The sequence below is a fragment of the Anolis sagrei genome, chromosome 5, assembly GCF_037176765.1.
Source record: "Anolis sagrei isolate rAnoSag1 chromosome 5, rAnoSag1.mat, whole genome shotgun sequence".
NCBI classification, from domain to species: Eukaryota; Metazoa; Chordata; class Lepidosauria; order Squamata; family Dactyloidae; genus Anolis; species Anolis sagrei.
This window is the reverse complement of record NC_090025.1, coordinates 192,800,505-192,817,748: the sequence shown is the minus strand read 5'-3', so window position 1 is coordinate 192,817,748 and position 17,244 is coordinate 192,800,505. Positions and strand designations below refer to the sequence as shown.

At 43.6% G+C, this 17,244-nt stretch overlaps 1 protein-coding gene across 1 annotated transcript in view; it reads right to left on the bottom strand.

The window, feature by feature from the left end:
* Positions 1–17,244, bottom strand: part of EXOC4 (exocyst complex component 4) — a 579,446-nt gene that overhangs the window by 523,359 nt on the left and 38,843 nt on the right. Inside the window, exon 3 of the mRNA XM_060776413.2 lies at positions 11,319–11,513. Coding sequence (XP_060632396.2) covers positions 11,319–11,513 — 195 coding nt within the window. The remainder of the gene's footprint in view (positions 1–11,318; positions 11,514–17,244) is intronic.

Here is a 17,244-nt window from a genome sequence, read left to right as displayed (position 1 = left end):
ATAACCACCCCCAGCTCCTTCAAGGTCAATCCAGTAACTTCAAGGATCCCATCCTTGAAGCAACAGTCTAGCTACTATTATATTCTGGTAGTCTCCACAACTTTACTCATATACCTGGTATACTTTTTCAAATTATTAGGAGACTTCTGCTGGTCCATGCTACAATTGTTAGATTATTTGGATCAAACATATCATACTGTGTTTTTCTGACACTAGTTCTTAAATTGCTTCCATGACTACAAGTCTGTCAACCTATTTCCAAGCAAAATTCAAAGGATGCCCAATACAGCTTGGTGACCAGGAAGCTAAAGAATTGGCTATTCTAATGTGAAGATGCACAAGAATCAAATATCATATTCTCAGGCCTTCTCCAGATACTCCAACAGAATGACACGAGGAAGGTGACACACAGAAAAAGGTCTTTTTCATCTGCAATGTCTCATTTGTCAGACTCTTCACAAAGAATCACATTCTGTCTCAGGTCAGCTGTTCTACCTGACCCAAGTCAAAAATATTTTTATTTACCCAACTCCATCTATGCCTTCTTGCTTCAGCCCTTTCCTGCTGTTGTGCCTGTTCTTTCTTTTCCTAGTAACAGCTTTCAGATTGCATAGCATTGCAATTTAACATTTTAACTCTCTCTTTTCCGTGTCATAAGTGACCCTCAAAGTACTAGTGAATCTGGAGAGCAAGATACAAAATATCATAACTAAAAAGCAAGTACTAATTATGTTTTATAAGGCAGTGAAAGAGAATAAATAAATAAATTATTGTTAAAAGTTTGGAATCACTTTCTTTCAATATAGCATTTTCAGGATAATGTCACATATCAGACACATAATGCACACTCACACCCACATATAACACATGCATCCATTCTTAGCATACACCTCCATTATAATCATCATCACAAATCCCACCTGTTCTGTGGACATCAATTAAGTTTGAAAAATAGAAGGTATACTTTCTTATTCGCAATTTCTTTTTCCCCACTAAAACATAATTCCTGCAGGGGAGAAGCATTATGAAAAGCTGAAATTATTTATAGCGAAACCTGTAACAAAGTTTGCAACCAGTGGTTCCCCATTCCATGTTATAATGCAGTGGTTCCCAACCTTTTTTTTTTTTTTTACCAGGGAACACTTGATCAGGGACCTCTTTGACTAGGGTCAACTCCAACATTAGTACCAAAAGGGTTACGAATCTGTTTTTGGTCACCTTTAGATTCGGTTTGGAGTGTTGATTCAGAAAATTGCATTGGATAGACTTATTTAAGGTGCAGGTGCTTACCTACAAAGCCCTGAACGGTTTGGGACCAGCCTACCTGCGTGATCGCATCTCCGTCTACGAACCCACATGCTCTCTTCGTTCATCTGGAGAAGCCCTGCTCGTGATCCCACCTGCGTCACAAGCGCGTTTGGTGGGGACACGAGACAGGGCTTTTTCTGTGGTTGCCCCCCGACTCTGGAACACCCTCCCCAAAGATCTTAGACAGGCCCCTACATTGACAGTCTTCAGAAAGAACTTGAAGACCTGGCTGTTCCGATGTGCCTTCCCCGAATAGGAAACCTCCAATACCAAGTCCCATAAGCACTTTACTAAAGCCAAGACCGCCGCACACCGCACGCTGCACTTGCCCATAAGCCTCATATTTCACCCGTCACATCAGCACTTTTAACTCTTGTACCCTTACTCTGGCCTAGCCCAGTTTTATCGTGTCTTAGTGGATTGTTCATTGTTTGTTGTTTAGATTGCTTTAATTGTTTTTAATTTGCCTAGTTTTTTGTATTGTTGTATTGTGTGTTGAGGCCTCGGCCTTTGTAAGCCGCATCGAGTCCTTCGGGAGATGCTAGCGGGGTACAAATAAAGTTTAATAATAATAATAATAATAATAATAATAATAATAATAATAGACCACATCAGCTGTAGTTTCTGATACAGAACATATGCCATAGTCAGAGACAGTGAAGGAGTAGCAGGTAGTGTGAAAGGAGCGAAAATAAAATAAAATAAATAAATAGTGAGGAAGGAGGCTCACGGACCAGATTTTCGTCCTCGCAGCCCACTAGTGTTCCACGACCCACAGGTTAAGAACTACTGATAGAAAGCAAAGGTATAATATGCATCCCCTGCTTCTGGTGTTGTTAAACTGCATATCCCAGCTTTTGATTTCTTCTTCTGTTCTAATCAGCTAAGAAAGCATATGGTGGTAGGCCATGGAAAGAAGGGTGTACAGTCCTGGTGTTGGAGTCGCCAAGTTTGGTTTATGTTTGTGGGTTGGGACCTGGGATCTAGTCTATTGGTACTATGTGTTCCTCATTCTCTAAGTTTATGCCCAGGTCACTGCAAACTTCCAAAGACATGAGAACCTAAAGAGGCAAAAAAAGTCTCATCTAAGAAGAATAGCAGTCTGAATATCCAAATGCAAGAAAAGATAACAACGTCATCTTGTCTTGCCTTCTAGTCTCCCCACTCCAGAACCTGAACAGCAACCCATTTGAGAACATGTGGTTGACTTCTGGTGTGTCCTTCTCTGGTTGTTTCAGAACCTGACTTCAGCTCTTTGTTGATACTCCATTTGCCTCCAACACAAACAGGAGGGTTGGTTGGCTTTAATCAAAATAAATAATCTACCTTTCCATTAGATAACAGGTGGGAAATCCTCATGGTTCCTGCTTTTTGCTTCACAGCAGAAAGCAATGAGATGCAGTTTGACCAAAACCAGAAGAAACATCTCACAGCTTAATGAGGCAGTCTCTGAAGCTGCAGCTCAAATATCACCGTGAAAGAGGTGCAGTGGGAAAACTTGCCACGCTTCAGGGGTTGCTGTGTCAGCACAACAATGGAAAACAAGCTAATTTGACTGCAAGCAAGTCTGTTCTGAACAAATTATTTTTAGGCTGAACACATTCAAATCGAACTCAATAGCAAAGAGATGGCTTCACCTGCTCAATTCTGTAAACGAAACAGAAGGTGGCAGCAATGCAGGCTTTGGTCCATGAAGCACAAAAAAATTTTAGCTCAGGAGGAACTCTGAATGTTATTATTCACCTCTGGAAGCAAAAATAAAGTGCTGTGTGATCTTTCCACAGATTCAGAAAAGCCAGAACAATGGCATTCAGAACTGCACAGCGCAGAAACTGGCCAGCATTTCTCTCAGCAAAAAAACAAATGCAACAGAAAGTAAGCAATAAAAGGACTGAGTGTCTCCCATCTCAAAGACAAAACTAAACAAGCTGCTTCCCAGTCTCCTTTGGTCTAGCTTTCATGACCACAGTATCTATGTAAATGGGACTATGAATGCCTTTTCTTGAAATGTGTGTTGGCAGCACACAACAAAAAAACAAGGCCTTGCTATGTAAGAACAATCACACTCTAGGCCTTTTCCAATTGTGACCAAAAGAGAATACAGGGTACCAAAGGAAGTCCCTTCCAAGCTGAGGGAAGAATGGCTACTGGTCTGAAGACCTGGAGCCAGTATGTCTAGACCTGAAGCCCAATGGTCACATGCAGTTCCCTAAGACACAACTGTTTTGTGGTTTCTCAGATTCTGAATAGGAACTTTCTCCTCATCTTAAAAGACTAAAATGCTTCTCCAAAACTTCACTTAAAAGCAAAGAGCCATAAACTCAAATACACTGACATTTCGTTTTCTTCTTCCACCTTCTAATCTTCAAGAGTTTTTCTGAAAGGAAGTCTGGTCCTCCCATTGAAGACTTATTATTATTATTATTATTATTATTATTATTATTATTAAACATTGGAACAACCATGTTTTTAGTCTTTATGGAAAACAGACAAGGGAGGGTGCTTATCTAATCTCCCTAGGTAGAGAGTTTGAGAACCAGGGGGCCACTACCAAAAAGGCCCTCTCCCTCATCCTCACCAGCCGTGCTTGAGACGGAGGTGGGAGCCAGAAAAGGATCTCCCCGGCAGACCTTACAGGTTCATAGGGAAAGATGCAATCGCAAAAATATTTTGGCTTATTGCGGGGAATGTTACCTAAGGGGGGCTCTGGTAAGGAACAGTTGCCCAACCCAGGTGTGGACAATATTGAATGAGATGGACCAGAAGTATGACATCATATAAAGCATGGTAACTGCATGCCCCCATTATGTTATTGAGCTGCCAATCCCTTGCCAAAACACCCAATAGTGAGGAAAACAGAGATGCAATCCAACAACACTTTGAGGGCTATATGATTCTCACTTCCGCTATTTATTTATTTATTTATTTACTATATTTGTATACCGCTCTTCTCAGCCCTGGAGCGACTCAGAGAGGTTAACAATAGCAAAAATCAATGCTCAAAAACATCATAAAACAGTTAAAAACAATTAAGAACAGTAGCATAATAAACAGTCAATATAAATCAATAAAACATCTCATTAGCGTCTCATAGTTAAAATCAAGATCCAGTCTCATCGTCCATTTGTTCCATATTCCTATGTTCGTTACACTGCCTATTCAAATGCCTGCTCGAACAACCAGGTCTTCACTTTCCTCCAAAATGTCAACAGGAAGGGGGCCAATCTAATATCTGTAGGAAGGGCGTTCCACAGCCGAGGGGCCACCACTGAGAAGGCCCTGTCCCTCGTCCCCGCCAAACGTACTATACACAGAGAGTAGAATGGTACTTATTCTTCTTGCCACCAGGGTATTCCAGACTCACCAAAAGAAAACTCTGATCAGATCTAACAAAGTTCTTATGGAATTAGAGGAATGAGGGTGAATACAAAATGTTAACCTAGTATGTCTATGAACAAGACTTATTTCCCAGAATAAGCATTAATTTAACTAATGGGACCTGCATCATGTTTGTGCATTAATGGCAAATTGCTGCAGCATTCCAAATTTATTATTGGATTTATTCATGGAACAAAATATACTGAACTTCCTCTAGTTAATTTGTCAAGCTCATCTCTGCAAGTTTAAAGCTGATATAAACAAGCGACTACAAGCACACATTTTTCTTCATCTAGCTTCATATAAATACCAGCCATCACCAAAATCACTCTGCTTCTTTGCCCCTGCTTCTGGGAAAAGGTTGCCTTTCTTACATTAATAAGTCTTCCCAGAATTAATCATTGTACATTAGAACCAGCTGGAGTGTTTTGAGTGATAATGAAACCTGTAACAAGTCATCTTCAGACGTCTTTGCCAAACAATAAGGGAATTAAAATTTCAATTTAAATGCAGAGGTTGGAAACACGCTTCAGTGGCAAAATTACTTCAATTAATGTGAGTGGAATACAAAGAACAGACTGCAGAAATGTGATGCAGCAACCAGAAATTATGCCATTAATGCGCTTGCATCAAGCCCACACAATGACTGCAAAGGTCTAATTTAGACTGCACATATCACAAAGCTACAGGCAACAATATTTATCAGTTCTCCCATTTCAACATGAGAGCTATCAGCGTCTTTGTTGGATCATTTCTGGCTTTCGATAAGCCAACAGCTGTTTACCTTGAGGACAAAGGACAAGGAGATCCAGAAACATTATGCATCCCTGACAGTTTAATAATTATTTTATATGCTGCTTGGATGATACAATGAAGGAGAATGGAATTACCCAACAGCAAGAGCGCAATTATGGCATCATTCTGATGTGGAGAATAGAGCACAGACTAAAGGAGGCTAAAGTCAAGGAGCTCCATTCTAGATGCATTTAACGTCTTGCTATAGAAAGGGGAAAATAGCTATGCTATCAGAGGAAAAACAGGATTGCAAGCCCATCATGTGGGCTGGTGGTGCAGAGTGCATTCTAACAAATCTAATGGAAATTTAGTTTTCACTCAACCCATTACAGATCAAAGGAATACACAGTCTGAGGACTGCCACACTTTTAAGTTATATGGAAAGGGAGATAATACATAATAACAGAGGGAAGGAGAGGGGCTTTAGATGTGGAAAGCTTGCATTCAGGCTCCACTGATAACTATGGAGACACACTGTGAGTGAGACTTTGCCCAAAATCCTCTTAGCCTCAGATTCTAAATTGGAACTGTGAAGATACAGAAGTAATGTGTGCAAAATTACTCACAAATTAAAAGATAATGTGGGACAGAGCCCAGGTTGACAACTCGTGCAGGTCTTGGAGCCATATGTTTGCCCTCCCTCGCACCCACCCTGGTGGGCCACGCATCCTTCTATCTCCCCAAAATAAATAAACAAAGAAGCAAGTGGCTTACCAAGATTATGTTGGGGGGAGGGCAAGATGTGCCATTTAAATTTTATTATTCCTCCAGACTGTTTTAGGCCAGAAAAGGTCTTTTTTTAAAATAGTAGATCTAACTTGTTTAAAAGGTGAGAGTGCAAGGTGCAGCCTACACACCCACTCTCCTCGGCAGCAGCTACACCTCCAATGAAGTCTGCCTCCCACCAGGTTTCACAATTGTTTCAATACACTATGATGTTTTGGTGCTAAATTCGTAAATATAGTAATTACTACCTAATGTTATTGTGTAATGAACTGCTTTTTCTTTCTATTTGTTGTAAAACATGATTTTTGGTGTTTAATTTGTAAAATCATAACATAAATGGATGTACCAATAAATGAATTATAGGAACACGGATGCATATTTGCTGCTCCTATATGGGATGTGAGGCAGAGCAGGTGCCTTTCCTTGCCCTCGTTGGATACCTAAACAACAAAGCAGGTGGTGATTGGCTAAATGTTAAAGCAGAAAAGAGTCCAATGGAATCCAAAAAGCCCCCAATATCTGCCCCAATGCAGGTAGACTGTGTTAGCTTGACCACCCCATCATTTGCATCCTACCAGGTTAAATCCCCTCATTTTGGGTCTTGATGCCCTTGGGATTAAATACAACCCAGGCTCCTCCTCTGAGATCAATTCTTTATCTTACTATTGATTGGCTCCAGATTAGATGGGTATTTGGTTTATTTACAACTTGTTTGTTTTGGCTTTGAATGTTTGCCAATTTGTGACATTGCTGGAAAGTGCCCTGAGTCCCCCCAGGGAGAAGGGCAGATTATAAATAATATGATGATTATTATTATGATTATCTGTTTTTCTGCAGTGCCCCAAGACTGCATTCATAATCATAAGCACTATAAAGAGGGGTACATTAGTATAGGAAGCCTATTCCTTCAATGTGTTCTTGTTGCTCTGTGCCTTCAAGTTAACCCTATTGAAGGGTTTTCCACAACCTTCCTCTGAAGAGAGTGTGGATTACCCAAATCAGCCTGTAATTTCCATAACTATATAAGGATTTGGATCCTGGTCTCCTACAGTTGTAGTCTCACTGAAGCCACTACACCATGCTGGCTGAGCACACACTGTAGTGAATTACACATGCAATACTGTCTTCTTCAGAGGCTGAGTGGGTGTTACTCACCCAAGGTTTCTCAGAGAGTTTCCATCTCGAATCAGGAAATCAAACCCTGATCTCCCAGAAACCTAGTCTTAATACTCAAATCACTACTCTACAATGGCTCTCCTTCCCTCAACAATCCATACATAAAGGTCAACAGATAGAAATCTTTGAATATTAGAACTAAGGGAATGGAGTACATGCAAGACAAGTTTGAAAAAATTGGCTTGTTGTAGAAATTTATTTATTTATTTATTTGCTTTATTTCTATACCGCGTTTCTCAACCTATAATAGGTGACTCAATGCGGTTTACACAATATTAATTACCACAACAATAACAATTAAAACACAGCATACCCAATAACAAACACACAACCATTCATACAATGCCTCGATCGCAACCAAGATCCAGTCTCATATCCTTATACCGTTCCTATGTTCAGTTTACCGTCATTCTGTGTACAATTGCGCTGATTAGCCAAACGCTTGCTCAAAAAGCCAGGTTTTGAGCTTCTTCCTAAATGCCAGCAACGAAGGGGCCTGTCTGATGTCGCTTGGTAGGGCATTCCATAACCGAGGGGCCACCACCGAGAAGGCCCTGTCTCTCGTTCCCGCCAACCGTGCCTGTGACGCAGGCGGAACCGAGAGCAGGGCCTCCCCGGACGATCTTAATGTCCGTGTCGGTTCATAGGAGGAGATGCGTTCGGAGAGGTAGGTGGGGCCGGAACCGTTTAGGGCTTTGTAGGCTAATGCCAGCACCTTGAATTGTGCCCGGTAGGGAATTGGCAGCCAGTGGAGCTGGCTCAACAGAGGAGTGGTATGCTCCCTGAGAGCTGCTCCTGTTAGCAACCTGGCTGCCGAGCGCTGGACCATCTGGAGCTTCCGGGCAGTCTTCAAGGGCAGCCCCACGTAGAGCGCGTTGCAGTAATCTATGCGGGATGTGACCAGAGCGTGGACTACCGTGGCCAAGTCCGACTTCCCGAGGTACGGGCGCAGCTGGCGCACGAGCCGAAGCTGTGCAAATGCTCCCCTGGCCACCGCTGAGACCTGAGGCTCCAGGCTCAGCGATGAATCCAGGGTCACACCCAAGCTGCGAACCTGCGTCTTCAGGGGGAGTGTAACCCCGTCCAACACAGGCTGTAACCCTATGCCCCGTTCGGCCTTTCGACTGACCAGGAGTGCCTCTGTCTTGTCTGGATTCAACTTCAATTTGTTCACCCTCATCCAGTCCGACACAGCAGCCAAGCACCGGTTCAGGACCTGAACAGCCTCCTTAGAAGTAGGTGGAAAGGAGTGACAGAGTTGGACATCATCTGCGTACAGATAACACCGCACCCCGAAACTCCGGATGATCTCTCCCAACGGCTTCATGTAGATGTTAAACAACATGGGGGACAGTATTGAACCCTGCGGGACCCCACAAGACAAAGGTTGTGAGGACGAGCAGCTGTCCCCCATCAACACCTTCTGGGTACGACCCTCTAGGAAGGACCCGAGCCACTGTAAAACAGTGCCACCAAGGCCCATTCCCGCGAGGCGTCCCAGAAGGATACCGTGGTCGACGGTATCGAAGGCCGCTGAGAGATCCAGCAGGACCAACAGGGACACACTCCCCCTGTCGAGCTCTCTGCGGAGATCATCCACTAAGGCGACCAGGGCTGTCTCGGTACCATGTCCCGGCCTAAAGCCAGACTGTGCCGGATCCAGATAATCAGTGTCTACCAAGAATACCTGGAGTTGTGAGGCCACCACACGTTCCAGGACTTTGCTCAAAAAGGGAAGATTGGAAACAGGCCGATAGTTGACGAATTGAGTGGGGTCTAGTGATGGTTTTTTCAACAGCGGTTTTATTACAGCTTGTTTTAAGCTGGCTGGAATATTGCCTTCCCGAAGGGAGGCATTAACCACCACCTCCACCCACTCGGCCAATCCCCCTCTGGCCTCCTTTAGAAGCCAGGATGGGCAGGGGTCTAGGATGCATGTGGTAGCTCTCATTCCTCCAAGTATCTTGTCCACATCCTCGGGTTTCACCAATTGAAATGAATCCATCAAAATCGGACAAGCAGATGCTCGTGTTACATCCTCAGAGACTGCCGTTAACGTGGTATCCAGGCCAGAGCGGATCAAAGCGACTTTGTCCGCAAAGAACCGAGCAAATGCTTCACAGCGGGCCGTCAAGTTGTCAGGGTTCCCATCCGGAGTGGTGGGGTTCAATAGCCCTCTGACAACTCGAAACAACTCCGCCGGACGGTTCTTTGCGGACGCAATATTGGCCGCAAAGAAAGCTTTCTTTGCCGCCTTTATTGCCACGGCATATGCCCTTAATAGGGCAACAAACCGTGTTCGATTTAACTCGCTCGGGTCCGAACGCCACACGCGCTCTAGTCTCCTCTTCCTTCGCTTCATCGCTGCCAGCTCCTCGTTGAACCAAGGTGCTGGTTTAGCTCGGCTACTTGAGAGGGGACGTTCCGGAGCAATCGTGTTTATGGCCCTAGTCATCTCCCCATTCCAGAGAGACACCAGGGCTTCAACAGAATCACCAACCGAGGTGGCAGGAAAATCCCCAAGAGCCGTCAGGAATCCGTTCGGATCCATAAGCCTCCTGGGGCGGACCATCTTAATGGGTCCCCCACCTCTGCAGAGGTTGGAAGGTGTGGTGAGTCTAAATCTGACCAGATAGTGGTCGGTCCATGGCAACGGAGAGGTGGATAACTCCTCAACACCGCCACCTTGCTCCCATCCCTGACAGAAAACCAAATCTAATGTGTGTCCCGCACAGTGGGTGGGGCCAGATACTTGTTGGGACAGCCCCATGGTTGCCATGGATGACATGAAGTCCTGAGCCGCTCCTCCTAGGGAAGTCTCGGCATGTACATTGAAGTCCCCCAGCACAAGAAGCCGTTGAGACTCCAATGCCAGGCTCGAGACCACCCCCGCTAGCTCAGGTAGGGAGACCGTAGTGCAGCGAGGTGGGCGGTACGCTAACAGAATCCCTATTCTGTCCCGGTCGCCCACCCTCAGGTGGACACACTCGAAATTGGTTGACTGTGGAATGGGGCCTCTGGTCAGAGGGATAGAATTTTTATAGACCACCGCAACTCCGCCTCCCCGCCCTCCAGGTCTCGACTGGTGCTGTACAGAGAATCCTGGCGGACAAAGCTGGGTCAAATTAACTCCTCCAGCTTCATCCAGCCAGGTCTCTGTAATGCACGCCAGATCTGCCCGTTCCTCCAAGATTAGATCTTGGATGAAAGATGTTTTGCCATTGACAGATCTGGCGTCAATGGCCAGAAACAAGGATTAGTGCTAAAGCTTTAGTGGAGACCCCTTTTCCCATGATAATAACACTTCCGGGGGTGAATTTCCCTTCTGAGGAATAGATTTATCTCACTTCCTGTTGACTCACCCTATTCTTAACTATGAGTCATTTGTAAATCTCATGTTTGTAACTCGGGGACGGCGTGTAAATGTAGAGAGTATCAGTGGTGAAGTGCAGAGACTTCATATGTGTGATCACTGCAATGGAGGAAGAACTATTCTGAAGTAACTGACAAAAGGAAAACAGACTTGAGGAAGGACTAATAGGGAGGAAGGCGCAGTTGCCTCGAAGAACGATGTGCAGAAACAGGGACAAGAAAGCAGGCACTTTCCTTGGGGGCCAAAATGATACTGACAGAAGTGAAGAGAAAAGGAGGAAAAGCTAGCAGTGGAAGCCACAGACAAGGGAGAAGAAGACCGGAATAGAGGTTAAGGACACGGAGTCAATGCCAGCAGAGCTTTCAAAGCAGCCAAAGAGGTTAATAGACTGAGGATGGTGAGGAGGGGGAGAGGTGAGTGACAGAAGAGGGCAAAAGAGAAAGGCAAGGAGAACAATACAGCAGGGGAGTAAATGGCAGATCTAATTACTCAGGCCCAGATAGCAGATCTAGCGGACACTTATCAGACAGCTGTCTGTCAAGCTCCGGCTATCACCTCTTACCAGCATATCTGTGGCTGTAAGGTAGTGTTTACTGGCCATGCACTGCTGCAGCTTCTGGGGCACCTGCTTGATGTTCTCAATCTCATCCAGCAAATTCAGAACATGCTTGTGCTCGATGCCTTCGATCCACAGTTTGCGCAGCTCATCACGCTTGCAGTGCAGAAGCATCTTGCAAGACAGCAGATTCTCCTTGACCTGAAAACATACCCAAAGGAACTTGAGTGAGTAAAATTGCTTCCATGTTAATAACAGAAACTCTTAAGATTCTCTACCCAAGCATTATCAAAATATCCCACCAGTATTATCAAAACATCCTCTTTCCAGTGTTGAAATGTTGAGTTCAGTGGCTTATATAGACATAAAGTGTAGCACCCAAGAAGAAGAGGCAGGTACCCGTGGGACTTGAAGGTTTGTTTTTGTTGTTGTTGAGTGCCTTCAAACCAATTCCAATTTATGTCCACCCTAAATCAATACTATCATGAGTTTTTCTTGTTCAAAGTGGGCCTGTCATTGCCTTCCCCTGAAATTGAGAGAGTGAGACTTGTAAGTCAATTACTCCGCCTTTTTAAGCCAGGTCATCACTTCACAGAATCATAGAATCCTTGAGTTGGAAAAGACCTCGTGGGCCATCCAGTCCAACTCCCTGCCAAGAAGCAGGAAAACTGTATTCAAAGCACCCCCGACAGATGGCCATCTAGCCTTGGAGTTTAAAAGCTTCCAAAGAAGGAGCCTCCACCACACTTCGATTTTCACCTCGTTCTTGTTGGAAAAGTGTTTTCCACCCAGATGTTCTTTCAATTTAGTGAACAGATAGTCACTAGGTGCGAGATTGGGGCGCTGAAAGGGGTGGCTTCACACATCCCAACCAAATGAAGTCAACAATTCATATGTTGCATGAGCGGTGTGCGGACACACATTATCATGCAGGAGATAAGACTCCCGCCATCAGCATCTCAAAACAACATTTGTTTTGGATGGCTGTGTGAAGTTTCTTCATGGTCTTACAATATATTCCATACCCATGTATTGTTGAAGGCTTTCATGGCTGGAATCACTGAGTTGTTGTAGGTTTTTTAGGCTGTATGGCCATATTCTAGAAGCATTCTCTCCTGATGTTTCACCTGTATCTGTGGCAAGCATCCTCAGAGGTTGTGAGGTTATTCCATGCCCATTTTGCCACATGCTGTCTTGACATTACAGCCTCTCCATAAATTGAAATGATTTCGCAATTTAGATACCATATTACAGTGCAAACTTTGAACTAGGAGAGAAATGAAATGAGAAAGCTCATCTCTAACCTTCACCACAATGCCAGTTGATGAGCTACTGACAACTGGTACTGCTCCTTCATTTCTTCTGACTTCCTGCTACACAGCAGTGATACCAACTTCCTCCAAGAAAATTCCCGTGTCTTCTAACCTTACTTTCTGGATAACCCTCGTAGAAGAGCCTCAGATGTTGCTAAAAAACATTGATCTCATAATCAAGTGAGTTTGTAAACGGAGGATTTTTAAAAAATTGGCCTACCACAATATAGACTCTTGTTCTGTAAACAGTTCATTTTTTGAAGTAACATATACATCCTGGAACAATCCTTTTAAGCAGAAGAGTACAATGGAAGAGGGATCACCAGAGATGATGATGATGATGATGATGATGATGATGATGATGATGACAACGATGACGACAACAACAACTTTATGTATACCCCACCACCATCTCCTCGAAGCGACTCGGGGTGGCTAACATGGGGCCTGACAGTGCAAGTGCTTCTGAATAACAGACGCAGAACCCCTACATAACTATATCCCACAGAAAGCAGTGGAATGTCTTTTGGTCATAACTAACTGTATTCCTACTAATTCCTCCCAGTTTTGCTACCCTCTGCCCAATTTAATCTAAAACTCTGTGATCTTCCTTTTGAAAATGCAGCTCTCCGCACCAGCCCACGGCCTCCCCTCCCTGTTCTAACAGGTGGCTTGAAAGGTAAGCAACACTTTCCATATGGATTTATCAGGGGGCGGAAAATGAAACAGGTTGAAGCACAAATATGGAATCACATCCAATACATGAAAATGTGTTTAAAGGAACCTGATCACATACACCTCCACGCCACCGCTGCTGCTCCAGCTGCTATGAAAGATTGCAAACTCCCATTCGCTTTTAATGGAAGAATACAACAATGGAAACAAAAAGCCACAGCATTTCCTTACCTTGGCCAGGATCCAAAGGGATACTCAAAACCCCTTCCACACCTGATGCACAACAACAGTTCTTCTGACAATGAGGAAGGAAATGTTCTAAAGCAGCATATTAATAAGGCACAGGGCTTTGTTCCTAAAGGGGAGGAGGAAACCCAAAACCCCATCTGGCAGGCCTTAAAAGTAACTCTTTGGATTCCAGCCTTAGTTTTACAGCACGCACGACCCTCCAGGTGTTTTGGACTTCCAATTCCCAGGAATCCCAGACAGTTTACCAGATTTTAGGAATTGTGGGAGATGAAGTCCACAATCCTGGTATACAGGATGCTGCTGTAATATCACCAACACAAGCCACACCTACCATATTGTAAGTCTACCTTTTGTATAAGTCAAGGGCAGGTTTTTGGGCCAAAATTGTGCATTTACATAAGACTCGTGGATAAATCAAATATCATTCCACAGAGGGGAAAGCACCAATGCCAACTCAGAGGGCCAGCTGCCCTTGGTGACTGTAGAGAAATGTTTATTATAAAGTGTTTATTATACTGTGTTTAAACTGTATTTATGTTTTACATTGGTTGCCATGGCCTAGCTGTGAGAGATAGGTTGCCATGGTGACAAGGCAGAAGAGGAGGTGGGCGGAGCTTAAGGAGAAAAAGGTTTGAAAGTGACAGTTAATTTTGAGTCAGGAGGATGAGACCCTGAGAGGAGGAGCAGAGTCAGATAGGACTCTGGAAAAGTAGTTTAGTCAGGAGGAAGAGACCCTGAGAAGAGGGCAGAGTCAGTTAGGGCTCTGTGGTGTGAAGCAGTATAGATTCAGTTAGTTCTTGGTATTTGTGAATATTTCTTCAGCAAGGGAGCTGAAGGTGAAACCTCGTTAGATTGCTTGAGTTAAAAAGAATCTAACAGAGGGGGTTTTAGGATCGCCAGTAGTGGAAGACTGGGGATCAGTGGTTTGATCCGGTATAGGACAAACAGTGTGAATATTCACAACAGGGAACACTGAAATAATAAAGCACTTCACTGAAGAAGGAGTTTATAAGATTGTAACATCTAAAGCCTGAATGTATCTCAACCAAGCCATATTGTAACCATCAAGCATGTGCCAAGTTCAACATCTCAATATTGCAACAATTACGCTTTGTTAATAATAAACTTGTTCTCTTTGTATTTTAAACCTGCCTCCTCCATTGATTTTACGTTCGGTGCATTCCACTCTACCAAAGTTACCTCACAACGCAAATAGGGATAAACAGAGACTTTAAGACCAGCGTCTCTAAACATATTGGTGGCAGTTTAATTTAATAGCAGTCTAGGAACTTCCTTACATTTTTGGTGGTCCCATTTGGTGGGATTAACGCACGTCTTTACATTTTATTGGTGGCATTGATACGTCTTTACAGTGACCAACACCACCATTTCCCCATCTAGGCATTTGGAAAAGTATTGCAAGAGAAAAAATAGAGGGGATTAGTGCCCCTTTTAGGTCCTGTGATGGACTTCTCTTGCCTTTTGCCTCTCTACTCAGAGAAGGGGAGGTTCCCTTTTTGGTAAGAGTTTAGGTACTTGCACTGACCTATTTGTATGTCAATCCAGTTCTTTTGGGTTGATTGTCTGACTGGCATTTGTAGACTTAAACATGAGTATATAAGGCATGCAACAGAGAGGAAGAGTCAGAGAACTCAGTAGCAACTGGCACCTACAAAGAAAATGTGCCTAGGGATGACCCCTTTAGAAGTCTCAGATGGCTCTTCCCATAAGGCTTTAAATTTTCATGGGAAGACTTTTTGGTCTCATTTTGGGAGAAAAGTCATATGTAGTCAAGTCAAACCAAATCATGGGTTGCTGTGAGTTTTCTGGCCTGTATGGCCATGTTCCAGAAGCATTCTCTCCTAACGTTTTGCCCACATCTATGGCAGGCATCTTCAGAGGTTGAGAGGTCTGTTGGAAACTAGGAAACTGGGGTTTATATGGAATGTCCAGGGTGGGAGAAAGAGCTCTTGTCTGTTTGAGGCATGGGTGAATATTGCATTTGATCACCTTGATTAGCACTGAAAATTTATTTATTTATTTAGCAGTTTTGTATACCAGTCTTCTCACCTCCATCGAGGGACTCAGGCCGGTTTCCAACAGTAATATCACAAACAGTCATTAAAAACATCATATTGCATATTAGACTAAAAACATTAAAATAGCAAAATACAGTCATATAATTACAATGGTCAGTTGTCACAATAAAATCGTTGTTCGTCATCATCCATCCATATCACAGAATATTGACTCACTCGTCGAATGCCAATTTCCAGAGCCAAGTTTTCACCTGTTTTCTGAATGTCAAGATAGAAGGGGCAGTTCTGATCTCCAGTGGGAGAGAGTTCCAGAGCCGCGGGACCACCACCTGTCCCTCGTCCCCACCAGACGTACTTGTGAGGCTGGTGGGACCGAGAGCAGGGCCCCTCCAGACGATCTTAACAATCTTGATGGTTCATAGGGGAGAAAACGTTCGGACAGGTAAACTGGGCCGGAGTTGTTTAGGGCTTTATAGGTTAACACCAGCACTTTGAATTGTGCTCGGAAGCTAACTGGCAGCCAGTGGAGCTGGTGCAACAGAAGAGTAGTATGCTCCCTGTACCCCGCTCGTGTTAGTATTCTGGCTGCCGCAGTTTTAAGACTTGGCTGCATCCTGCCTGGGGGAATTCTTTGTTGGGAGGTGTAAGCTGGCCCCGACTGTTTCCTGTCTGGAATTCCCCTGTTTTTGAGTGTTGTTCTTTCTTTACTATTCTGGTTTTAGATTTTTTGAATACTGGCAGCCAGATTTTGTTCCTTTTCATGGTTTCCTCATTTTTATTGAAATTGTCCACATGCTTGTGGATTTCAATGGCTTCTCTGCGTAGTGTGACATGGTAGTTGCTAGAGTGGTTAAGCATTTCTGTGTTTTCAGGTAATATGCTGTGTCCAGGTTGGTTCATCAAGTACTCTGCTATGGCTGATTTCTCTTGTTGAAGTAGTCTGCAGTGCCTATCATGTTCCTTGATCCATGTTTGTGCACAGCGCTTGGTGGTCCCTATGTAGACAAGTCATGTTTTTGAAACATGGCCATACAGCCCGGAAAACCGACACCAACCCAGTAATTCCGGCCATGAAAACCTTCAACAACACAAATCAAATCATTTTTGCACATATCTTTCTGGCTGGGTTGTTGGCAATTTCACAAATGTAGTAATAGCTTAAGCAGATGACAAATATGGAGAGAAATTACCAAGCAATATTGGTCATCGTTTCCACAAACATTACAAATCCAATCCAGAGTCTGCCACTCAGCTGCTTGTAGGCAGTTTGATTTTTTTCCACTGCCATGCCCTTAAGTTTATCAAAAATATTTGCTACCAAAGAAGTAGTCCCATATTTAGAGGTCGGTTTTTGTTCCTTCCAGCAAAAATTTGAAGTATTCATAAAAGACACACAATGTTTAGATAGCTTAATTGGTGACTAAGGAAGTAACAACATTAAGTTGGCTCTATCCATGATATTCAGACAGTTTTGACAGTTCAGATAAAAAATCCAGATGGTATCTGAAAAATAGAAGATAATGGTATTCTGCCTCACAAAACGTTGGTAACTGAGCAAAAGAAAAGTGTGTAACTTAATTTAGTTAACAATAAATTAGGACACCAACAATTCTGAATCATTTAATCCTTTCACATGTTATATTTTTTCCCTTGAAT